Raw genomic sequence first — 26,204 nt, forward strand, 5'->3', positions numbered from 1 at the left:
AAATAAACGATTTTCTTCGCTGTACGTATAAGGTCGGGTACATGCGCGAAATGTGCTGGCGTTGGTGAAACTAAAATACGCGATAACTTATATTGTCTGCTCGTTCGCGTCATTAGACTAACCGCGCGTTTTGTTGTTGTCCGCAAAGCAAGGAAAATAAAACGAACGACGTATGCTTTGTGCATGCATGGCGGAGGCGTGAGCACGCATTCCGCTGGCGAAACCGAGCGTGCCGTGCCTGGCACTCGGAGGGGGAAGAGGGGGGGAAGGAGGAGGGATTGTTGTCGACGAGCGTGTTTCCGGCCCTTCCTCTCGCGCTTCCGCAGTCGTCGTGCTGTCGGTGATGGTGGATGATATGGTGGTCAGGAAGTCGAGAATCGGAACATGATTTTCCGTGTCACTTTGTCACAGAACGAGCGCTAAAAAAGAGCGCGCCGCCAAATCCTTGCGACAACGGGCGGCAGAAACGCCGCGAGGTAAAAAAAAAAAAGAAAGCAAACATCCAGGGCTCCCGGGCGCGCGCTCTCCCCGCAGAAGCACGGCTTCGCAGACGATCCTCCTCACCCCACATCGGCGGCCCAGCAAGGCCGCGATTTTTCTAGAACGAAGGAGGCGGGGTCAGACCGAGTGAATCATCCTCCGGAGAGGGCAGTCGAACCGTCTCGTGCCTCTCCCCAGCCTTCGCTGCGCATCGCGCCGACGAAAGGAGGAGAACGTTCTGGAAGGTGGCGCGGAAAGTATTTAATCGAGCGGCCGAGACGAGAAATCAGGAGAAGACGGAAAGTTAGCGCCGGAGCGCGTAGGAATTCCGCCGTGGAGTCGGCGAAGGTTCTGCCCGTAGTGACAGAACAGGAGGAGACGGAAGTGAGCGCCAGAGTGCGTAGAGAGTCCGCCGTGTAGTCGGCGAAGTTTTTGGTCCGTAGGGACGGCTCGAGCTACAGGCAAGAGCGTGGGTTTACCGCTATCGAGCGAAGACGCGGGCAACAGCTGCGTGTGTGAAGCCGACGGATTTCCGGCGAAGAAGTTTGAAGCTTGGAGAGTGGCCATTTGAGGACGCGAGGTTTCCTGGAAGAGAAACTTCGAGAACTACGGAACGACAACAACGCTGGACTTTGAGTGAGTGATTCTCGGAAGAGTATCATTCACTTTTGTTCCAAGGACTTTGGACTGAATAGGTTTTCTATCTCTTTAGTCCTTAAGTGTCTTGGTTGTTCAATGCATGCGACTGCATTGTAGTGCGTATTGTTGTCTGTGTCCGTTGTTTTGAGTGTGGCTGATTGTACTGTGTAGTACGTTGTCTGATTGGTGACGTATTGTATGTAACTATTGTGGAGTGTGCATTCTTGTGTATTGTTTTCGATCTGCCATTTTTGAGAATATAATATTTGTTTTGTTTATCAACTCTCGACTCTGTCTTGTTCTTTGGGCCACAGCCGGCGTCCGCTGGCGCACCAATAAGGACCACTTCTAAATTGTCCACGCTTTCGTGGTGCGGTTCGGGGGGGCCGATACTTCGGCTCTTGGAATTAGCCCGGCGATCGCCTCCCTAATAACGGGACAGGTGTGACAATTAATCTGGCGTCCGCGATACAGGACCTTTTGGTGCACAGTGTGTCCAAAGTAGTGAGAAAGAGCCTCGAGTTGTTGATAGTGCTATCGGAACGATTTTGTGTGTTGTTCAGTGTTCTCGTTAACGAGTGTAGGGGAGTGTTCCGATAGACTGATTTAGGCAGATACTTTTTGCACGCGGCAAGGTTTTATTTGAGAGTTGCGAGACACCATGGATCTCGAAAAGTTAGTTGCTCTTGGTGAAAAGATGGGTCTTTCTGGCGCCGAACTACGGAAGTGGGTCACCCAGAAGGAAAAAGAAGAAAAAGAGAGAGCCAAAGAAGAAAAAGCAGCCGAGCTGGAAAGAGAGAGGTTGGCGGCAGAGAGGGCCAAGGAAGAAAAGGCAGCTGAGTTGGAGAGAGAAAGGCTGGCCGCTGAAATGGCGAGAGAAGAAAGAGAAGCAAAGGAGCGACAGCTGAAAGAAGAAAGAGAGGCAAAGGAGCGACAGCTGAAAGAAGAAAGAGAGCAGCAATTGAAGTTGGAGTTGGAGAGAGAAAAGTTGGCAGCCGAAAGGGCGAGAGAAGAAAGAGAGCAGCAATTGAAGTTGGAGCTGGAGAGAGAAAGACTGGCAGCTGAGAGGGCGAAAGAAGAAAGAGAGGAAAGGGAACGGCAGCGACAGCACGAGATAGAACTCGAGCGACTCCGTTTGCAACAGCGAAGTGAAACTCCCGTCCAACCTAGAGTTGAAAGCAGCGAACGGGAAGATCATGGCTTCCGCTTGAACCCAAGCAAGCTGCTCGTAGCGTTTGATGAAAGGAAGGACGACCTAGACGCGTACCTCCACAGATTTGAGACGATTGCGAGGAGCCAGAATTGGCCGGAACAGCAATGGGCAACTGCTTTGAGTACTTGCTTGAGTGGTGAAGCGCTCAGTGTGTACGGTAGGCTGACGCCGACCGATGCAGCCAACTATGCAAAGGTGAAAGCTGCTTTGCTGAAGCGATTTAGATTTACCGTAGAAGGATTCCGGGACAGATTTCGGACAGGAAAGCCAGCTGATGGTGAGACGGCTACACAGTATGCCGCCCGACTTTGTCATTATTTCGACAGATGGATTGAACTTTCAGGGACAGCGCAGGAGTACGATGAGCTTAGAGAGCTCCTAATTAGAGAACAATTTCTTTCTAGTTGCCACCCGAGCCTGTCGCTGTACTTGAAAGAGAGGAAGGCTGAGTCACTCGAAGGAATGCTTGAATTGGCTGATCAATTCTTGGAAGCGCAAGGTGGAACTAATTTGGCCAAGGTCAAGAAGGATTGTCCCGATGATTCGAAGAAATTGGCTCCCGAAGAAAAGAAGCGTGCACCAGAGAGCATTCCGCGATGTTTTCTGTGCAACCGAGTGGGTCATCGCGCGAAAAACTGTCGAACGATCTTTACGAGCCCTATGGCAGTAAAATGTTTCAAGTGTGGTCAGACTGGGCACAAAGCAGATGCATGTCGGAACGGAGTGAGTCAAACTCACCAGGTATCCTGTGTGCAAGCAGCACCGAAATCTGATAATAATGCCGTCACTGATGGATTCGTAGAGTTGAAGAATGGGGAGAAAATTCCTATTGTGGGGGCTGTAATGTCAAAACAGCCAACCGGTGTTACGAAGGGAATGCCAACGCTTCCTGGAAAGATTGCAGGCAAGAAGATTACGGTTCTAAGAGACACCGGTAGCTCCACGGTTATCGTGAGGAGAAATTTGGTACGGGAAAGAGAGTTGACAGGCAGAACGAAACCGGTTTGCCTAATTGACCGTACGGTCCGGATGCTTCCCGAAGCAGAAATTGAGGTTGAAACCCCGTACTTCAGCGGGAAGGTTACTGCGTTATGCATGACGACCCCCCTGTATGACCTTGTCATCGGAAACATCGACGGGGCGCGAGGGCCAAGTGATCCAGAATGTTTGGGAGAAGACCCGAAGTTAGAGCCCTCGCCAACACAGCGGCCGCGAGATACTGTGGAGGAGCATTCCGTGACGGATCTCACTAGAGCACAAGGTGAAGCTGCGGCGCAAGAGACAGCGAAGGAGAAGACGATCGTGTCGAATAAGTTCACGGGCCGAGCAACTGGACTTACGTCGGCACGACCTCAACCGACCGACAGTGTAAAGGAGACGGAGTTGGCCAGCCGGGCAAAATGTAGAGGCATTATCAAGCGGGCAAATAAACAGACAGGACCCGTCGAATGTAATGACGCGTTAACGGTGTCGGAAGAGACAACGATGGCTGAGACGACGCCTCAGATATCGTCGTGGGAAGGGCTCGCCGAAAAAGAACGTGGAAACACAAAAATAGATCGAGCGAGCACCGCAAGAAGGGACCCAAGCGCAGCTCGAAACACACGGGATAGGTGCTGAGGTGGAATCAGAATGTGTTTGGCAGGGCTGAGTGACATATGTTGTGTTAATGTTCTTGTTATCCTGTGTCTCAAGTGTATGTCGAGTGAGTCAGTGTTCTGTGCGATGGTGTGATGTATAGTGTTGTATAATTGTTAGATAGACAGAACTTTGTACGTTTGTATTGTTTAGAATGTGTGATGAAGTGTTGTAGGCATGTACCTGTGGCTATATTTCATGTGTTGTGGAATTGAACTACAATGTACGATTGTATTGAGTGATATATTGTGAATGTGAAGTGTCATGAGCGACGGATTGTGTTACAGTCTGTGAGAATGTGTGGTGACTGTTCGCGCTCGTTTGTGTGGTTTTGAATATTATGAGATAATATTCTTAAAGTGGGGGGGGGCAGTGTCACAGAACGAGCGCTAAAAAAGAGCGCGCCGCCAAATCCTTGCGACAACGGGCGGCCGAAACGCCGCGAGGTAAAAAAAAAGAAAAAAAAAGAAAGCAAACATCCAGGGCTCCCGGGCGCGCGCTCTCCCCGCAGAAGCACGGCTTCGCAGACGATCCTCCTCACCCCACATCGGCGGCCCAGCAAGGCCGCGATTTTTCTAGAACGAAGGAGGCGGGGTCAGACCGAGTGAATCATCCTCTGGAGAGGGCAGTCGAACCGTCTCGTGCCTCTCCCCAGCCTTCGCTGCGCATCGCGCCGACGAAAGGAGGAGAACGTTCTGGAAGGTGGCGCGGAAAGTATTTAATCGAGCGGCCGAGACGAGAAATCAGGAGAAGACGGAAAGTTAGCGCCGGAGCGCGTAGGAATTCCGCCGTGGAGTCGGCGAAGGTTCTGCCCGTAGTGACAGAACAGGAGGAGACGGAAGTGAGCGCCAGAGTGCGTAGAGAGTCCGCCGTGTAGTCGGCGAAGTTTTTGGTCCGTAGGGACGGCTCGAGCTACAGGCAAGAGCGTGGGTTTACCGCTATCGAGCGAAGACGCGGGCAACAGCTGCGTGTGTGAAGCCGACGGATTTCCGGCGAAGAAGTTTGAAGCTTGGAGAGTTGCCATTTGAGGACGCGAGGTTTCCTGGAAGAGAAACTTCGAGAACTACGGAACGACAACAACGCTGGACTTTGAGTGAGTGATTCTCGGAAGAGTATCATTCAGACTTTTGTTCCAAGGACTTTGGACTGAATAGGTTTTCTATCTCTTTAGTCCTTAAGCGTCTTGGTTGTTCAATGCATGCGACTGCATTGTAGTGCATATTGTTGTCTGTGTCCGTTGTTTTGAGTGTGGCTGATTGTACTGTGTAGTACGTTGTCTGATTGGTGACGTATTGTATGTAACTATTGTGGAGTGTGCATTCTTGTGTATTGTTTCCGATCTGCCATTTTTGAGAATATAATATTTGTTTTGTTTATCAACTCTCGACTCTGTCTTGTTCTTTGGGCCACAGCCGGCGTCCGCTGGCGCACCAATAAGGACCACTTCTAAATTGTCCACGCTTTCGTGGTGCGGTTCGGGGGGGCCGATACTTCGGCTCTTGGAATTAGCCCGGCGATCGCCTCCCTAATAACGGGACAGGTGTGACACTCTTACATGGTGGTTCGAGCCGTTGTTTTGTTGGTTAGGCCCGTAGTCAGAAATATTTGCTGGAAGGAGGGTGGGCGTCAGCTGTTGAAGCCCTTGCGAAAGCCGCATATTATTTACCGTATTCTCGGTAAAACACCCTCTTCAACCGAACTTGTAGGGGCGGGGGAAAGGGCTACTGCACCTCACTTGGCTAACGGCCCTGGTCTCAGTGTTGGAACGTGCAACGAAAGTCTACCTATAGATAAGTCAAACACTGATTTTATTCATGTACCTGCAAGTCATGCGGTTGCCTTAATACGATGTGCAGTTTCGGCAGGGTATTGCCCTATATAGGCGTTGCATGGTTGCTGCGTTGTACTACGACGAACTTCTGAACACTATTTTTTTTCTTTCGTCGTGACGATCATGGCGTACCGCGTGGCAACATTAAAGAATGCGAACTAGACTTGACTCCTGAAAGCAAAAAAATTTTTTTTTGACATTTTGTTTTTAATTTTTAGCTTCAGAGGTATTTAACTCGGGGATCCTGCCTCTCAATTCTTGGCCCATCCTGCTTTGTGGGTGAGTGCCATCATTACGCGGATATAATCATCATCATTAATACGGGAGCTGTCGTGGTTGGCGTGGCATTGAATTGAGTGAGGCTGAGGCATTGTATAGTACAATACTGTTATTGCATTACATTGTTATGAAATCACACAGCCAAGATTAACTGACTGGTTGACTTTACGCTAGTAGATTATAACCTTCACAAGACTACACTTTTTAATAAAGAATGATCATGTGTATGTTGCGTCTTGATAGCTCTGATAATTTGGGTGTACTTATTGAATTACTCTTAGTTTTTTTTCTATTTAGAATTTCAGCTCAGATGCATGCTTTGTTTTCACGCGGGCCCATGACAAGAACTGACCGTCAAACTACCTCTGACACCACGCCATCCCTTCTTTATTTGTACGCTAGATACTGGTGGAAAGTGCATAGCACGCCACTTATAGTTCATAGGGCGTTTCTTAGTCCGACCAGAAGACCGTCTCTTATAAAGAACGTACAACGATGGCGCCCCTCTAGATGCCGGTGTTAGCTTGCGAGCCCGAGACCGACGCTGGCCGCGAAAGAAGTGCTGGAGATCAAAAGTGAGCGCACTCGGGGCGCGACTCGACGGTTCGGGCTACACCTGTCTCAAGCCGCGGGCGCGAACCGAGTCGGTGTCAAAGCCCTCGCGGCTTCTTCCGGGGCTATCGATCACTCGTGGCGCGGGCCGCACCGCTGAACAGTAGCCCGCCCGCGACCAGGGGTGCGCGCCGTCTCTTTCCAAGTGCCACAAGGTGGAAGCCTTGTGGTGACATTGTCGCGACGAGCTCTTCTCGTGATCGTCGCTCCCCTTTCCCCGTATACGATGGCTATTCGGTGCTGGATCCTTTCCAGCCGCAGCGACCCAGAATGCGTGCCGAGTGGCTATCTCTGTAGTGTGTGCACTGGCACCGAAGCTACAGCGTCTGAACCTCGCGAGCAAACATTGCATATCGATGCCTGCTTTCCCGAAGGTCGCTCGAAACGGGTCGCTGCTTATCAGTGCACACGTCAAACAAAGGTGTGCGTGTGGCTGTCTGACGTTTTCGGCGCTCTCCTGCGGGTTTCGCTGATAAGTGCGCGGATTTTCATATATAAGCCTGTTGTTTCGAAGAAAGTATGTGCTGCGCTACGAAATGCGTGGCTTGTTGCTCCAGAGGCGTGTTATAAAAGGTATTCACTGAGCTCGGTCCGCCAGGCGCTGCCAGCGAGTGCCTATGAAAATACGGTAACATAGCCCTGGTCGTTTAATGATCCGGCATATGACAGTCTGATATCAAAATAAGACGAAGGAAGATATCGTAACACGCGTGGCCAATCACTTCCGTTGCAATGCTGCGGCGACAATTGCCGCGCTAGCGCCCCTTGCGGATCAAGTCGCGTCAGTAGGTCATATGTTCTCCTATCGCCATGCCTTGACTAGGGCACATATAAGTGGTAAGACAGTCCAATACGCGTAATTGCATGAAAGTCTGGCACGTTCACGCCTTGTAGCTGCTTTCTACGTATGACGTGTAGTTTCTAAGCTTCGTTGTCTGAAATCGAGGCGCTGTTACCGTACGTGTGATCTCGTAAACAGAACGATGTATTGTAACATAGTTTCGGAATCGTTCGCGTCGGGATTTCTGTTTCTCACCTGGAATAATCTTGTGCCGTCAAAATTGCTTACGTAAGCTTTATAAAACGAAGTGACGCGGTGTTGATGTGTATTGCCAAAATAACGCAGCTATACATCACCTGATCAACTTCTTTTGTGCTATCGGTACAAAAACGAAAGTACTGCACAATACGAAGACTCGCAAACGGCACATCCTATTTTGCATCTACATACGTCTTTTCAAAGCGCTATCGAACGTCAGATCGTGCCAGTTAAAAAAAGTTTTCAAAGACCAAGCTGCGGCACACACCAATACCGCTGTATGTCGCTGATACAGTCTGACAAGAGGCGTCTAAATGTCAAGAACGCGAAAAGAAAAAAAAAAATCGCAAACGGGGCCGCACGTCGCATGCTTGGCTATATACTGCCTAAAAAAGAAATAGTAGGACTCGATTTAGAAACATTATACTAACACAACTCTCCAAATAGTCCACAAAATTAGGCGCAAATCGATCGCCTGATGTTTGAGCACTTCGTATAGCGGGATCCCCCTGAATGGGTGCCAGTCATCGGAGGAGCGTTATCATCATCAATCACTGACGCGTGGCTCGAGCAACCGCAGCTTATCTGGCAAGCAAGGCGATAAGACCAGCAGAGTAAGGGTTGTTTTCCTTCATTCCTCCGCTAATATAAAAACGTGTGTCGGTGCGTGAAACTGGCAAGCATTTTTGAGGCAGCGAGAGTTGCTCTTTTTGACTCGGTACGTCGTACATTCAGTGCGGGTGTAGGCGTGTGACGAAGCGCGACCAATCTCGGGCTGTTCCACTGGCAGTGTCCTATGCGATCTCTTAGAATGCTAATACGGAAGCTTCAGGGGAGCGCTTGAAGCTATTATTAAGCTGGCGGCGCAGGCTGTCAAGAATGCACCAAAGTAGCAGTGAGGTGTTAACAACTACAAATATGGGACGATTTCCACGAATTCACGCGAGGTGAACGAAACTAAATAAAACCGCGTGACCTGTGAAGTAAATCCTACTCGTGAGGTCACCATTATTGCTTGCACATAAGCGGATTCAAGAGCACCGAATGATGGTTGAAAACTGAATGTGTATATCCGTGTCTTATGGCACTTTTCGTTTGTACGCGGCCTGCTAAAATGCGGTGGTGTGCCCAACTGTATGTGTTGAGTTCTCCCAAACGGGCTATTTCGAGAGATCGGCCATGCAGATTTTTCATGTATCTATTCTCGAAGGGCCACTACTACTACTTTCTTATAAAGTAGTGCTCGTTCTAGACTCTCGCCAGACCTTGAAATGCTGGAGGCCATTGCGCTGTGCGATATGTCAGTGCGTGTTAAACAATACCAGATGGCTGGAATTTCTGAAGGCCTCCATTAGAGGGCGTTCCCGATAATCATATCGTGGTTATGACACGCAGAACTCCAGATATTATTATTATTATTATTATTATTATTATTATTATTATTATTATTATTATTATTATTATTATTGCTAGCTCGTGTGGGGTGACTAAGCGTTATGGTGGACTGTGCTCATCACATCACGCCATGTTGCACATCATTTTGTTTTCTGATCTAGATAACCAATTTACAGAGCCGAGGAGACGTACGACGTGCATTTGATGGTGCACGGTGTGCCCGAAAGGAGACTGTGTGCATGCAGTGGCGTGTGTGCGTTAAAGCCGTTCTCTTTCGGCGTGGCTGTCTCGCCTCCCGGACTGCGGACGCTGCTATTCTGGGCGGGGAGAAGCGCAGCGCCTCGCTTCTCTCTCTTTTGTTTGAATCCCTTCGCTGCTCGACTTCTCTGCATACGGTCGCCGTGGAGGCCAGCGTGCAGAGCTTGCTCATCGCGTGCTAAAGGCGCTCTGCACACTGCGTGTCGAAGAAAGGGCAGGAAGAGGATCACCGGGCCTCTTTGGTTAGCATGGAGGTGTTATTTAGTGATATCAGAGTATACATGTAGGCGGCTCTGTATCGAAGTGCCTGATAGTGTCCTCCAACTGAAAATTGCTGTGGTTTATAGCATTTTGAGTGTTATTGATAATACATTTTCTTGATGAATATGCACTACACTGCCACGTAACAGGGAGTCGGGACCCTTGCGAAGCCGCTCGTGCGGCTTATCATTACGTCCCGTCCCCTCCTTTTTTTTTTTTTGGCGAAGAAAAAAAAACAGTAAAGATGATGATAATTATTATTTGGTTTTCGCGATGTGGAATAGTACACAGTTTTGCGTACTCATTAAAACCTCTCTCGCTCACATGGAAGAGAAATGCTGAATATCGCAATTGGTGTACACTGCTGAATGCGGCTTCAGTCTTGAACGGAGAGGCGACATATTTGTCAGTTGGTGCACTTCGATTTCGACACACCACACTAGCCAAATGGGTCCATTTATTGTAAAATTCATCTCTGATTACCACTCGATGTCTAACATGAACTGGGGCCGCATGATCTGCTGCCTGTTTTCCGCTTGACGGGTAATACGCGATGGCATAATTGTGTATAGCGTCCTCCGTATACGTTCTTTAGAATTTAGAAGTCCCATAGGCTGTCGAATTTGCTCGGTTCTACTACGCTAAGCGCAGCCGAAGCGCTCTCTTTGGACCTCAGCGTCTTCTGAATACTTGGCCCGTGGTCCCGAAGAGTGGAAATTCTGTTGCGGTGGCGCTGCTTACTACCCAAAAGTGCGCAGGCACCCTTTTCTTTTTTCACTTTCTCTCATCATCTCTGGCTTTCAAGAGACTGCAGGCGTCTTGCGGTGATGGAAAAAAAAGGGGGGGGGGGAGGGAGAGAGTGGGGGGAGGCTCTCTCGCTTACTCTTTTTTTCTCTCTCTCTCAAGGGCTGTGCCTCGGAGTTTTCGCCCGAGCCGGGGCCCCGGTTCTTTTTCTGGTGAGAGCCGGCTTGGGCAGCTCGGGTGGAGAGCTCGTCGTTTCCTCGCGTTAGGACGTCCCGTAGAGACCTGCCTGTGTTGTGTGCGCGTAGTACTGTAGACCCCTCAGCAGCATCAAGTTCGGAGACTGTGTTTTCTTATTCACGTCGTCGTCACTTTACCTGCATCGCCTACAGACGTCGCCCGATCGTCTTTCTTCGTGTTTCTTCTTTCCTTCCTCCTGTTTCCAACCAGTGAGCTGCAGTGGTGTCCGATGAGGCAGGTGTCTTTTTATTTTTTTTGGCGTATACGTCTTGAGAACACGAGACTAGCGCGGTCGGTCGGTCCCGTGTGCATGAGCTGGCCGTCAACGTTGTCTGCCGCTTTTTCTCGCGCCTGCCAGGCTGCTCTCGGTGCACATATACGTTATGACGTGATGTTTGTACGTGTCGGTGTTCTATTCGCCTCATCGTCTGTAAGCGCTTAGTCGGTTGAGCGCCGTCTCGCCTCTTGTTGCAGTTAGAGGCCCGCCCTTCGAAAGCCTGGAGGAACAACCAAAAATTGCCACCTTTATAGTTTATGCATCTTTATCACTGAACTTCGTTCTCTGAAGGGTCGGTTTGTGCGTCTGTCGGATTTATTACCCTCAACACCTGATTCGGCCGAGTTCGCGTATGAATGTGTGAATGAACGCGGTATCGATTGATAATGTGTCCGCCCCAGCGTCAACATTACATAACGGTAATGTGCCGTGCGCGGAGCTTATGGCTACAGTGGTGCGTAATAGATTCTTTTGAACGCTCGCTCTACACGAAGGAACGTGCACAGAAGAAATGGTGTTATGTGGTGCGGTTATCCGTGCATATACTGTTGTGGCTTTCGGCGCTTTAGCGCTTCGATGCGTTCTGACGCTCGTTGTTCTCTCTTGCTATTTCGCAGAGAGATGGAGAAGAGCGTCCCCCAGGGCTTTCTCACCGAGGCGACGGCTCCGGTCAAAGTCACGGTGAGGACCGACAACGTCGCCGACCACTACAACGTCGAGCCCCGGCCCTTCGCAAGGTGCGTACCATGCTGTGGCCTGTCATGTATTGCTTACGTATATGCTTGGTATTCACGTCCGCAACTTAAGCTTGCTTACCTATTTAATAATTGATTATCGTTGTATTGAGACATACTAATTCGTAACTACACTAGCTCTTGACGATAGTCTTGAACCTCACCATAAAGCTATGCAGGGAGATAGACTTTTCTTTTTATTTTTGAAGGGAAAGGGTTACAGGATGGAGAGGGGTAGCTATAGGTTGCTACACACGCCAGTTTGCAGCCTTATCTGCTAACCCATAGATGGCCTCCTGGGCTCTTGGCTTCATGCTGCGCAAGGCAGCCTCCCACTTCTTTTCAGTATTTAATACTTAAATTTAATATCGACAAAGAAAACTTGCAAAGTAGTACGAATAACTATAATGGTGACGCCGTAGAACTTCGTCAGCAGTATACACGGCGCTCTTTACATACAGCGCCTCTTTCTCTTTACAAAAGAGACGTCATCGTCGCCCACTTCCTCCGTGTGTGTTGATACACACTCTCGACACGTTGGCGTCCTTGGGAAACGCGCATGTTTCTTCAGCGCGGTTATTCCACTGATTGATGGCATGGGCGACGTTCTCGGCAACTACATCCATAGATGCGTCAGTCGCAGAGCTAGATAGAACTACAGCGCGCGTGCGCGCTCGATCAAAACTCGTTACCTCTGTCTTTCCGTCACGTGCGAGACATCAGTTAAGCTGCGTACGGTTGGCTCTGATCTCTCCTATATGTACCATCGTTGGCGTGCGTGTGCACAAGGCCGCGGACCGATAGCGCGGGGTGTTCCGAAAGCGCACCAACGAGTTCGCCCACACATCCCGCTGTGCGCCTCGATGCATGGTGTGCGTGTGTCTCTTCTCTGTGGATATACATGTACACATACAGACACTCACGTGAGCGGGGCGAATTTGCTGCGCTCGGCATGCGCGAAGTGGCGCGTTTTCGTCGGTTATAGTATATACTACACGCTCATATAACGCGCGCTTTCCGCCGTCGCCGGTCCCACGGATGAGCGCGTTATAAACCCGACAAACCAGACCGTTATGCGCTTGCGTCACTCAGCGTGTGGCATGTGTATGCACTGCATAAGCAGCGACGGGGAGCCCATCCACGGGTCCAAGCTGTCACGTGCGACCCCGTTCGATATACAGCTGCGCGTGCGCTTCCATCGTGAGCACGCGTTCTTAGCGTGCGCGCTTGTCTGAGATAGAGACGCGCGTACATTGTGCACCGTTACTATACGTTTCTTACAGACACCGTGCTTACAGTATATACGGCGGCTGCTTGCCGAATTCGCTCGTGCTTATTTCTTCGTCCTCGCCGTTGTGCTTGCTGGCTGCGCAAGAAACGGCAACAGTCCGGCCTTGCTGGCTACCCCGCGGATGCGAAAAAACGCGTGCTCCGGCCCAGCGCGTGCACTGCGAATAAATAAACGGTTTAATTTCGGCGATTTCGCGGCCACCGCGAAGAGGCGGAAGTGTGTTTATGCTTTTCCGCGCGGGGGTTTGCGAGAAAAACGCGCGCTGTTTCGAGGAACATAAGATGAAAAAAAATTTTTTTTCACAATGTGGCCGCCGGAAACGTTCTGCTCAGCGCGTATAGGACATGGCTGTAGTGTATCGGGGCCTTGCGAGCTTGCTTGCACTTGGCAGTGATTCATGAATACAGGCCGTTGAACTGCTGTTTACTCGAGGCACAGTTTTCCTTTCTTCTGGCCTTCAAGTTTATTGGTTTTGGCCTGTGCCTTCAGGTCGAGGAATAAAAAGAAGCATAAGGCGACTTTTTGTTTCATATTCGAATTTCCGGAAGCTTTATCGAAGTCAACTTTAGGATCCACTTTATTGCGCTTGTGCGTATATAAGTTATCGAACCGGGTCGCTCAAGTGAAGTCTTATTTATAACCAATTCTTATGAACATAGATTTAGGGTGCATTCACTGCAACTGTGTCTGCAGTTTCGATTTCGCCGTGGCCCCCACATTAATCGGTCTACGTATATGTGGTTCTGTATAGCTCTAAAATAATATACAAACGAGTAAACGTGGAAACTGCATGTTTATTTCTTTGCGGCGACATTTGTGCGTTTTATACGGTGGAGGTCGTGTGTTCCTCCTTCGTCTCGCGCCATTGGGACGGACGCCATTGTCTTCGACGCGCTGATCTGCATATATATGTACTCGTTCGACGAATGTGTCCGCTGAGTGTTGGCGTAGTGACGCACGTATCTGAGTGGTGCGTGGAGCGGCGTGTCGTTTATGCGTCAGCCGTAGTGCACTCTATCGAGGTGTTCGCCACGTAAGTTGCCCACCGATTCGCTTCCTGCTGTGCCCTCGTCGCCTATGAAGCTTCGTGCATATCCGTGTGGAAGTGCAGTAATAAAACAAACAGCAAAAAGATGGACTCGCCGGCGTCCTCGACCTTTATAGCTCGTTGCCTGAGGTGCGCCATCGGCGTTCTTATCGCGACGCAGATAAGGTCCCTTGTTTCATCTAGGCACCTTAGACGCGGAGTGTTTTAGGAAAACGCGCTCATATATAGGACGCCATATACGCGCGGCTGCGGGAACTCGAATGTCTCGCGAGCTCACGAAGAGTCACGAGGCAGTTTTACGGCAGTCACAAACGACGTTAAGAACCCTCGTGGGCTCCCCTGATATGTTCGGGCCCGAAAGCCCATGCGCATGCCGCCGCAAGCTCTCCATAAAACGTGTATACACCACACGGGGATGAGGAGTTGTGCGCGATATATACTTTTGCGGCTTGTTGGCGCCGTGTGGATGTGGAAACTTTAGTGTGTATGTGTATGTTTCGACTCGCAACGTTGGTGGTATAGGGTTGTGGTAGCGTGTGGAAACTATAGTCTGTTGGTACATCGCCGAACTTGGAGCACAGCGACACTAAAAACGACGACACGATTCCGTTTGTTTGCTTACTCCGCGATGTTGGTTTTAGCGATCGTTTCCTTCAAGTAAAGTGAAGAGAGTTTCTTAGAAGAGCGTGGTTGTATATTATTTGGTGATTAATTATTAGGAAACGTCTGACGACGAGGAAAGATTGGGTGCGGGGAGCGGGTAAAAACGCGTACGATAATTGAACGCGCACCAGTCTGATAGCCGATCTTATGCAGGTGTGGTGCGCGCCGTTACAATGCAATTATTAATGCTATCTCGCTTTGTCGGATCTGTGTGGTGACGTCACTGCGCAGTTAATTGGTCTACATATGCATGTCGTGCCAACAGCTTCCTAGCCTTCGAGCACAGTGTCTGCACAATGACCACTCGAACTAGAAAACAGAACGTCGCTGGACGGCTCTGAATGTTGTGTCCACACCGTTTCCGTGCTGTGTTGTATCCGCCATGCATGTCCACCATATGCAACGTGTGCACGCTCGCCGCAGTTCAGCCTGCCTCTTTTGATCGAAGTTGAACACCGTAGAGACAACATTTTGTCGAGATAATTCTCCCCCAACACACTCGGAGATGAGTGGACCGCACAAGCCTTGAACTCCGCGTTTTCTTGGCGCTTCTCGTTGCTGTGATGAACGCAATCTTCGACGTCTTGTAAAGCGCCGCCGGCAGCCACGAGAAAGCCAGCCACTTCAAGGCGGGCACAACGCGTTCGTTCCCAAAGCGCGTATCTCGGCCGAACTTTGCTCACCTCTTCGCACAGCGGGGTGTTTTGTAACCCTCGCGCCCCGCGGCACCTGAACGAGTCTCTCTCTCTCGGAGCAAAGGTGTTGAGGAGTGAAGGCGCGCGACAAGTCGTCCAGCTCAATCTGCTGTCGCGGACGTGTTGAACCCCATGCCTTCTCGCATGTGCTTTGTGCCGCTCGTGCTCGTTTATGTGTCGGCCGGCTTCGTTTGCGTTAGTCCCAATTTTCGCGGCGAGCGCAGCACTATGGGAAAGCACTGTCGTGAATGGGGTGGGCTGCTCCAGCGCTCTGTGTGATGGAAGGCGCTTATTTAATTTACCCCGTGCGCGCGCGCGTTTGTGTTTGCGCTGCCGGATTGTTACGCGCAGTTTGCTTTGCGGGACACTTTGCCCTCGCCGCCGCCGCCGTTTGTTGTACGGGGACAGCGGGAGCTTTATGGAAGCCGCGGCAACGCTCGCGCGCCCATTGGCCGAGGAGTGAGTGGCTTGGGAACAAACGCCGTCCTTTGTTCGAACGCGCCTCGGCGGCGCGTCTCTTCTCGACGCGGGAAAAACAACAAAGGAACGCCGAGCGGAAAACAAAACGACACCGCTGCCGTCGTCGCGGCCACGGGTTTCGAAGGGAGGGTTGCGGGACGCGCTTCCGGCAGCTAGCCGTTGGCCCGGGGTCGTATACCGTCCGTCCGTCTTTCCTAAACCGCGAAGTCTTCGGGGTCGCTTCCCGTGCTCACAGTTGCTGTAGGATGAGCCGGATGGGATCGTACAGGGGCGCGGGCAAGAAGTGGAGGAGGAGAAGGAGGAGGAGGGTAAGGCGAAGGAGATGGTGCGCTGGGAAGGTCGACGTTTTCCGTGACTGCTTCGCGATTCTTTTTTTCCGTCGGAAAGAAACAGAATGGGCGACGTGCGTGGGGACGTCTTTCACGGCTACATGACCTCCGCTGTTGGTACGCCGCCTGTAGGGTGTGTGTGTGTGCGATTCCGTCGGTCTCGTCCTCGCCAACGATCGCGGCAGGCTCTGACCGGAAGCGTTGCGATTGCCGTTGTTTTCTCTAGTCGAGCGGGCGCGCGAACAACGCTGGGCCGATGTGTGTGTGCGCGCGCGTTTTGTTTCCTCAGAAAACAGTGCGTGTTCGTTGACTCGCCGCTGTATATGAGACGCGGCGAATCCTTGGCACTTGGAGCCGCGGCTGCCGCAGCACGCCCTTGAATACGGAAGTGGCGAGCCTTGAAAAGGGTGGGCCACGTATGTGTGTGTGTATATGTATACGAGGCCTATAGGGCGAGCGTGTATGAGGCTCTTGACTCGTGAGATGCGCATGTGAGGACGATGACTCTCAGCCCGCGACCGATACCGACGGCCTTCCTACACCTTTTTTTCTGTTGTACATGTTTGACAATATATACACCGAGTGTCCTTTGTAGTGTGGACCGGATGTTTTTATGTGTGGTGAGCTTGATGTGAATTTAGCCCTAAGCAGTTTTCGAAGTTGTCATTGCTGTGCTGTCACGGGCTATGCGGTGGATTCGGATGCTTTAGCGGTTCGACAAACCGACACTCAGCCGTACCCGAGGCTCAGCCACCGCGCATCCATGGTCTCGGCCAAAGCATCGTAAATGCCTTTATGATTCTAGCGGCAGTTTTATCTGAGAGGCACTACGATCTTAGAGGCGCATTATGGTCTTGAAGGCATTTTATGGCTTTATAGGCTTACTAGGATCATACAGGCTGCTATTATCTTGGCATTCCATGTTATCGGGGAAAGCCAAGATTGCAGTATAATACTAATACCATAGTATGTCTGTATCGTATGGCAAGGAACGCGATACATACGCGATTTACAGTTACTGTATATGCGCTCAACGGATAGAATACATGTTACGTATAAAGCTTGCCAAATACAGTAAATAAGACGGTCAGCCTGACGGCACCCACTGCTGGACAGACTCTTATGCTGCACTTCATTCTACCCGACCCTGTGCTATAATTCCGGCAAACGTTATCCCCGCAAGCTTCTTAATATGATCTGTATAGCCCACCTAACTTACTGCCGCCCTGCCCACGGTTGCAGTTTCTTGGAATCCAGCCTGTTACTGCTTTAATATGTTTATTTATTCTTGATATCGACTGTGGCTTCACTAACACGCATTTGCTAGCTACTCCACTTTCCTCTCGTCCCTTTGCACCTCTGAATGTTTTTGCTGTGGCGTCTTTAGTATAATCTGAACTTAAATTTTGATATATATACGAACGCGGTCGAAGTGCGTGAGAAAGAGTTTAGTCCAAATGACGAACGTTGTCAGGACATTGCGACGGCATTTGTGGGGGTAATTTCTTTCTAATGGCCAGCCGCATTCGAGCGTACCGCAGCGATAAATCCCAAGGTCCGTCCTCACCCACTCTCGCTCTCGATATATGGCCGCGCTATACAACGGCGCATGCTCAAATGGTCAAGGACCGTTCGAGAGAATGCTTATCTTTTCCAAAGCGCGACACGGAACCGTGGACGCATAAATGCTTTTGGACTCCGGGGAGCGGAGCGATAAAAAAAACTGGAGAGATAGCAATGAACGGGTGTAATCGGCGTAACGGATCTGGGCGACGCGCATAGGATCTCGAAATGGAGAGGAAGGCATGCGGAGAGATTCAAAGCCCGGCATCTCGATGGCTGCGCAAATAATGAAATAAAGAAAAGGGACGACGGTCGCCGCTTTTCCTGCTCCCCGCGGGGTTCCTTGTCCTCGACTTGGCCCAGTCTTGCGTAACTCGTATTTCGTTGGTCGCGAGTCGACGGTAAAATGTGCCCTCCGCCCCGCTGTGTATACGTTGCACGTGGCCGTGCTATCGTCAATTCTTCTTCTTCAAGGTCCGCGGAGAACGGGGTTGACTTGTCCCGAGGACGACGCTGTAGACATACGCGCTGCATGTCACCTAACTTTACGGGGAAGCTCGCGTGCTAGTGCGTTCCCTCGTACTGATATACCTGTTCAACGTTTACGTACGTAACTTATGTATCAACTGATTCTACCGTACGTGGCCCGCGACCTTCTTCACCTCGGTGGTATTGTGGTTATGGTGTTCGCGGCTGCTGACCTGATAGTCGTGGATTCGATACTGGCCGTGCTGATCGCATTTCGCTGGAGGCGAAGTGCCTTGTATACTTGGCTTTGTCAGTGCGCTATAAAAGACACTGGATGGTTGAAACTTCCTGAGCCCTCCGTTACGGCGTGCCTTCACTCTTAATCAGGTCCTGGTTAAGTGCCGGATATATCTAGGCAACCAAACGAAAAAAAAGTGCGGTTTCCTGGCTATATCCTGCACTTTAGGCGGGACTTGATTAAGAGTGTAAAAATAACATAGTTGCTGGCAAAACGCCAGATGTTATTGTTATGACGAGACACCTTACGTGTTACCTTGTCTCAGTCTGTGCAAATGTCGGATGGATATCGATATTTTTAGTAACGTTTTCATTAACAAATTTAAACTTTCACAAAATAAAATGGCCTCAACAGACATCATAGGGGTGGCCTAACGTTGTTTTCTTAAGCAAGCGCTGTGAGTCAGTGCATACAACTGATGCATGCACTGACTGATAACGGAATGTGCCGCACACAATTTTAAAGGCTTATTTATATACATGCACGAAATGTCAAACATTGCATTTCATCAATATTGTTTGAGCATTTTACAATGCGCACGTATATGGATGATAAAGAGATTAACTATTTAATGACGATTCGCCTGCTCTTTGTGCGACACTTCAGGCGTGTACAGCTGTACAGAATAGAAAATGATACACGGTAAATATGCATGAGAGCACGCATTACAGAGGCAACTTATGCTGTTCAAACGCTGTACCTGCCTTTGCACTGCAGCCAGCACGAGGTTGCGGATGCGACACCTGTCCGCGGTACCATGCGCTTTAATGTATATGCTGAACGCACAGACGCTGGAATCACGCGCCGTTCGGGCGTCTGTGCGTTCAGCATATACACTAATGGAACGCTTGCTTTTCGTGCTCGCGTGAAAGATGGAGGCGTTGAAAATTAATTCGGAGCCCTCCACTAGGCGCATGTATGTATCGTCCTTAAGTCGCTGCTTCTGGTTTTTAAACATCATCCATCATCGAGAAACATCGGATACTTGTTTAGACATTTTAACGCTTGCTTATCGCACCTGTCGCGTTCTCCCCACGGCAGTGGCGGTAGGCGTTCGCGTGGAATGCCGCTTGCGACGCGCTATGCGCGGGCCTCTGGGTGATGGAAGGTGGTGGAGCCCCGGTTTGGTGATGCGGAAAAGGCGGCGCGCCAGCTTCTGTGCCTTGCTGCCCCGCACCAGCCCCTATAGCTTTTCTCCGGCGGTGCCTTGATGTATATGTGCTTCGGGGAACACAGATAAAAAAACTAACAAACCGCAGCAAAGTGTTTAACGCGCAATGCCGTGGGCGCTCAGGCGTGCCAGTTATAGAATCTCTGCGATCGCGAATGCTTAGCGTTCTTGGCACTGTCGGTGACAGTGTCCTTGTCGTATGCTTTCTCAACTGCGCGACCGGCTGTGCGACGCTGGCGCGCTTGGATGGTGCAATGTAGGGACGCGCGGTGCTGCCAGCAACCCTGCGAAGCTGTACAGCCGATCTGTGTATACTCTACACATTTAGTTTGACGTGTAGTTTGGGTCCATGTTAGGCCTCGGATCACACGCACGCTTTGGGTTAGGGCTGTTCGCGCCATACAGCGCTCACGCGCACGCGAACTGTCTCATCGTGGTCTTTATTGACATGTCTGTACATTTGGTAGTTTCTGTTTAGTGCGTGGCTTTGGGTGATGTGCGCATTCTCCTAAAGCCTGCCTCTTCCGAGCGTGCACCATTCTTGGTGGTGCGACTATTGATATATTGCCTGTACATGTCGCCCTAATCGCAAAGTTCGTATAACATTCGCGTAACCGATTACGATCTTCAATGGCTCACTTAATTTCAAGCTTGCTTGCAGCATGGCGTTTGGGGTAGTTTTGCGCAATTTTATTTTATTTAATTATTTTGTGCCAATGTCCGGCAGCTTTTGACGAACACCATCCCACTTATTGTATGCCCGCCGTACTGGCCATATGCACACTTATTGTTACACTGCCGCCGTAGCCGTCGTCGTCGTCGTCGTCGTCGTCATCACTACCCCTTACTGCACCCACCACAGGCCCAAGGCCTCACCCACATTTTTCCCACTAATGCTTGCCGCGGCCACCTTATCCGTGCAAACTTTTACACCTCATCTTCCCACCTAACTTTCTACCTCCCGACATCGCGCGCTTGGCTTTCACTTGCCACTTGGAATAATCCGTTCTGTTACTCTTAAAAACCACTGGTTATTTTTCCTTCTCGCTGCATACCGTGCCCATGTCCACATTTTCTTGGATTTTGACCAATATGCCCTTAACACGCGTCTGTTTCCGGCTCTATTTTTTGTCTCTTTAAGGTTACACCCAATATTTATATTTCCATGGCCGCCACCTTAGAATGATTCAACGTCTGCTCTTTTCTCGCCAGTCTATAGAACGCCATGACGCAAGGCGATCTACGGCAGGATTTTTCTTTTCGCGCGATGGTTGGGCTCGCAACGAGCAATTTTGGCCCGTATAATCTCAAACGCTTCTCGATTCAAAACTGGACCTCAAGGGATGCTTCAGACGTTTCGCGTCGCAGAAATCGCAACGCTAAACAGTCCTGAAGGATCCCTTCAGGTCGAGCTTCGAATCGTCGAGGAGCGTTTGTGAATACGGGTCTTTATTCCTGTCGTCTCCGAAGCTACTTCACACGCGAGCCTTCGTCGGGAATCGCCGCCAGGGTGTTAAAATGCACGTCGTCGTCCACCTTTTTCTGGCGGCAGGGTACCGCCAGTATATACCGTCGGCAGGAGGCCACACTTACGACAACTTCCCCTGTTGCGTATAGCGTTATGTGTTTTTAACATTGTATTTGCATTCGAAACTACAGTAGGACGTTGTGAGAAAAGCCATATCAGTTCGTGCTTTGGCTCGACTCGAAACTCAGTCCCGTCCAAGATCAGATCTGTAGTTGCAGCTATCTGCCATACTCGATGACGCATTTTAAGGCTTTATCGAATCCTTCTATAGAGTTATTATGCAAATCCAATTAATCTTAAGTTAAAATCTCTTCCGTTTATCTTGAACGTCGCCAATCTCCATGACATTGGCCACCTTTTCGCGGCCAAGTGCCATGTATGATACCTTCAGAGATATGTATATATACGACGTCCGAGCCTCATTTGATCGACAGCCAATTTTCGTCATATTCTCTTAGCGTTTCAGTGCAACGGGCATGCTTGCTAACGAGCCTCGCGTGCGCTAGCCTTCATATATACATATTCACGCGGGCGGTATCGCATATCTAAGTCCGCAATCGCGCCAACTCGTTCCTGTCTCTCGCCTACCGTTTTCATTTCCAGACTGCCAGCACTTTGTATAAATCATGGCTAATGTTGCCTAGTGTTGGCTATGTTATAGCTTGTTCTTGCCCAATGTTGGCTAATGTAAGCTGATTTGTGGTTGTCAACTGTGGGACATTGAGCATTATATGTTGCTTATGCGTATAATGAAGATTTATATTGTTACACGCAAGAAGTACACGAAAAGGTTGAAAAACAGGCGAGCCTGGATGGTTCGCGTTTACTTCCACAAGGGGTCTCGAGACAGCACACCCAACGTCGTCTTCCTTCTTCACTTTTTTTGTCTGAATGTTCATTCGCGCTGTATGCGCCGTGCATTGCAACCGCTCGTGACATTTCCCCGTTGGCAGACGAAGCCCGCCGGGCGAGTCACTCAGTGGTTCGTGCATTGCATAGCTTCATGCGAGCGACGTGCGCCACTTCTGTTTTAGCCGAGCGCCGTCCAGTGCTTGTGAGCCGTGCTATGCGGTAGTTGACCTCACTGAGGCGTTCGAGGATAACGTAGGGCCCGACATAGTGAGCGAGAAATTTCTGGTACAGGCCACGTTTCCGTAAAGGCGTCCAGAGCCACACCTGATCTCCAGGATTGAAGTGAACATGTCGGTGACGGTCGTCATAGCGGATCTTTGACCGGTCTTGCGAGGTGACGGTGCGTAGCCGAGCGAGGCGTCGCGCTTCTTCTGCTCTACAGAGAATCTCGTTGATCGGCTCACTGTGATGAGCAGAGTAGGGAAGCATAGTGTCAAGATTATAGCGTGGTGGACGAGCATAAAGGAGAAAGAAAGGTGAGTAACCAGTGGTCTCATGTCTTGCGGTGTTGAAAGCATAGGTGATGAAAGGCAAAATTGTGTCCCAGTTTTTGTGCGCGGAGTCGATGTACATGGACAGCATGTTGGCAAGCGTTCGGTTCGTGCGTTCCACTAGACCATTAGTCTGTGGATGGTATGGAGTGGAATGGCGGAAGCTTGATGAGCACAGACGAAGGGTCTCTTCGACAACATCCGCGGTAAATTGCCGCCCACGGTCGCTGATTACGATGCGAGGAGGTCCGTGTCTGAGGATAACTTGAAACAGCAAGAAGATGGAAACGTCTTTTGCTGTGGCCGACGGCAGTGCTGCCGTCTCACAATAACGGGTTAAGTGGTCTACGCAAACGATGACCCAACGATTGCCGTCTGTGGATCGCGGAAAAGGGCCCAGAAGATCTATACCAACTTGCTCAAAGGGGGTGCTAGGAGGCGAAACAGGCTGAAGGCGACCAGACGGCGCGTCAGTTGGTCGCTTGTAACGCTGACATTGGGTGCAGCTGGCGACGTACCGTTCGGTATCATTGCGCATCCGGGGCCAATAAAAGCGTTCCTGAGCACGGTAGAGTGTTCTTGTGCATCCAAGATGTCCGGAAGTTGGTTCGTCGTGCATGGCAGATAATACGTGACTGCGAAGGCTCTTGGGGACAACCAAAAGGTAGCGCGCACCGGTAGCCGAGAAGTTCGTCTTATATAGGGCGCCGTCACGTAAGCGAAAACGATTGTCTGCAGCGGACTCCCGCGCGGCCGCGAATAGCGGCTGTAAGCTGTCGTCTTTCCTCTGCTCTGATATGAAGGTATCCATATCCGGAAATCCCGTGGACACAAAAGCGATGTATTCATCAAAGTTGTCCGCGTCACATTCAGTCGTTGGGAGTGGCAGGCGAGAGAGACAATCAGCATCAGCGTGTCGCCGGCCGCTCTTGTAGGAAACAACGAAATCATACTCCTGCAGACGGAGCGCCCAGCGTGCTAGTCGACCAGAGGGATCCCGAAGATTCACAAGCCAGCATAGAGAGTGATGATCCGTGACGACAGTAAAGGGGCGCCCGTAGAGATACGATCGAAACCGTTGCACAGCGAAGACGACCGCCAGACACTCTTGTTCGGTGACAGTGTAGTTGCGCTCGGGGCGACTCAATGAGCGGCTAGCGTACGATATCACATGCTCGCTGTCGCCGACACGCTGAACTAGTACGGCGCCAATGCCAACACCACTAGCATCGGTATGAACTTCTGTCGGTGATGACGGATTGAAGTGGCGAAGAATAGGCTGGGACGTCAACAGTAGCTTTAGCTGCCGAAACGATGAGTCGCATTCCGAGCTCCACTCGAAAGGAACACCTTTTTGGAGAAGGCATGTGAGCGGATGAGCTATGTCAGCAAATTTGGGAATGAAACGGCGAAAGTAGGAGCATAACCCTAAAAAACTTCGTAGCTGCTTCACAGAGCGAGGTGCCTCGAATGCCTCCACAGCTGTTGTCTTTTGTGGATCTGGTCGTATACCTTCTTTGTCGATCAGGTGTCCCAGCACAAGTGTCTGTCGTTCACCAAAATGGCACTTTTTAGAATTAAGCACAAGGCCGGCCTTCCTCAAGCAGTTCAGTACCAAGTCCAGGCGCTCGTTATGCTCACGAAATGTTCGGCCGAAGATCACAACGTCGTCTAGGTAGCACATACAAACTTCCCACTTCAAACCGCGAAGTATAGTGTCCATGAACCTTTCAAACGTTGCGGGGGCGTTACAAAGCCCGAAAGGCATCACGTTGAATTCAAATAGTCCATCGGGCGTTACAAAAGCGGTCTTCTCTCTGTCATCCGGGTGCATAGGGATTTGCCAGTAACCTGATCGTAAATCCACAGAAGAGAAGTAAGAAGCCGCAAAGAGGCAATCGATGGCGTCGTCAATTCGTGGGAGTGGGTATACGTCTTTCCTAGTAACGGCATTTAGGCGACGGTAATCGACACAGAATCGCCACGTGCCGTCTTTCTTCTTCACCAGTATCACTGGAGCTGCCCAAGGGCTAGACGATTCCCGAATTACTCCTTTACCCATCATTTCTTCGACTTGAGCGCTGATGATCTTTCGCTCCGCAGAGGACACACGATATGGTTTTTGACGAATCGGTTCAGCGGATCCTGTGTTGATGCGATGGCGAGTACGGGATGCAGGAATCGATGTGGGGCCGTCGTGCTGTGCAAAGTCGAATATTGAAGAGTGTTTCGAGAGCAGGGCCATCAAAACACGACGTTCATGGTCACTGAGCGATGTAGCTACCATTCCGAGCATGTGTTCGTTTGCGGTGTGCGAGACACTGGTTTGTGCTGTATCCGGTAGTTCTGTAAGCACTGCCATAGGTATAAATGACTCTCCCTGAAACGTAGCAAGTTTTAGGCCTTGAGACAGCACTACGGCTTCAGTGGAGCAATTTAGCGTCCATAGCCCTGCGCATCCATCGGTAACTGAAACCATACAATACGGAACCAACACATTTTTCTTAAGACAGTTTCTATGGACCGGTTCCACCGCAACATCGAACGAAGTACTAACAGAAGACGAACAAACAACAGGAACGCGCATCGCGGATAAAGCGGGCACAACAGTGTCTTCAGAAACACAAAACACACTCTCTTGCTGGGATGATTCTTCTAAGAGCGCAGAGGACACACTTCCGCAAATACTGAGTTCTCCTGTTCGGCAGTCAACATTGGCGCCACACAATTTCAAAAAGTCAATGCCGAGAATTACATCGTGTGTGGAACGCGGAAGCACGGTAAACTCAGTGTTAAAGGTTTGACCACCCAAGGAGACATCCACGTTACACACACCAACCGGGTATAATGAGTCCCCACTCACTCCACGAAAGCTTGTGCTGTGGTCCCAATGAAACATAACCTTGCGTCCCAGCAGATTTTTGAACACCACACTCATGACAGAAACAGTTGCTCCCGTGTCGACTAAAGCCATGGTAGAAACGCCATCAATAAGTACATTAACCTTATTCTTCAGCATGAAGATAGGTGGAGGTATCCGAGTCGGCAGCAAAGATTTTCCAGCGACCTCACCTCCATCGGCCGCGCTGGCTAGTTTCCCGGCGGTGGTGACGCGAAGCGGCGTCGAGGAGATGATGACGTCACACGCCGTCTGGGAGATGGAGATCGAGACGCTCGGAAAGCTGGTGGTGGTGTCAGAGTACGTTCGGAGGCAGGAGAGCGGTAACGGTTTCGATACCTTTCTTGTTCTCCAGAATAGCTGTCCAGAGGGAAGTGACGGCTTCCTTCTTCTCGGAAGTAGCCTTCAAAAGTGGTGTTTCCTGGCCTATTAGTGTCCATTGCACGACCACCGTGTTGCATAAACGATCCCGACTGTCCATTGCTGAATGCCCGACGTCGGTTACAATACCTAGCTATGTGGCCAGGCGTGCCACAGTTGTAACACACGGGCAGAGGGCGAACTTCCGGACGCTGATTGAAATATTCCACAGCGGCCACAGGCTGAGAGTAACTCATCCCCTCCCCTTGGATGTCGTAGGCAGTGCTGGGTCTTCGTGGGCGAACGTCGCGTGGATGCTGATCAAAACGCCGATCAATCGAGTCGTAATGGCGTTGTTCGGTCTGGCCATA

At 50.5% G+C, this 26,204-nt stretch overlaps 1 protein-coding gene across 2 annotated transcripts in view; it reads left to right on the top strand.

Annotated features, from left to right (window-relative positions):
• Drak (Death-associated protein kinase related) overlaps positions 1–26,204 on the top strand; it is a 269,918-nt gene that overhangs the window by 55,434 nt on the left and 188,280 nt on the right. Inside the window, exons 1-2 of one of the 2 annotated variants that reach the window (XM_075889163.1) lie at positions 10,593–10,864; positions 11,525–11,640. In XM_075889163.1, the coding sequence (XP_075745278.1) occupies positions 10,856–10,864; positions 11,525–11,640 (125 nt within the window). In that variant the 5' untranslated portion in view covers positions 10,593–10,855. Of the gene's footprint in view, positions 1–10,592; positions 10,865–11,520; positions 11,641–26,204 lie in introns of those variants that run through there. The other variant, XM_075889174.1, reaches the window with a different exon arrangement.

Source organism: Rhipicephalus microplus, chromosome 1 (assembly GCF_043290135.1).
Source record: "Rhipicephalus microplus isolate Deutch F79 chromosome 1, USDA_Rmic, whole genome shotgun sequence".
NCBI classification, from domain to species: domain Eukaryota; kingdom Metazoa; phylum Arthropoda; class Arachnida; order Ixodida; family Ixodidae; genus Rhipicephalus; species Rhipicephalus microplus.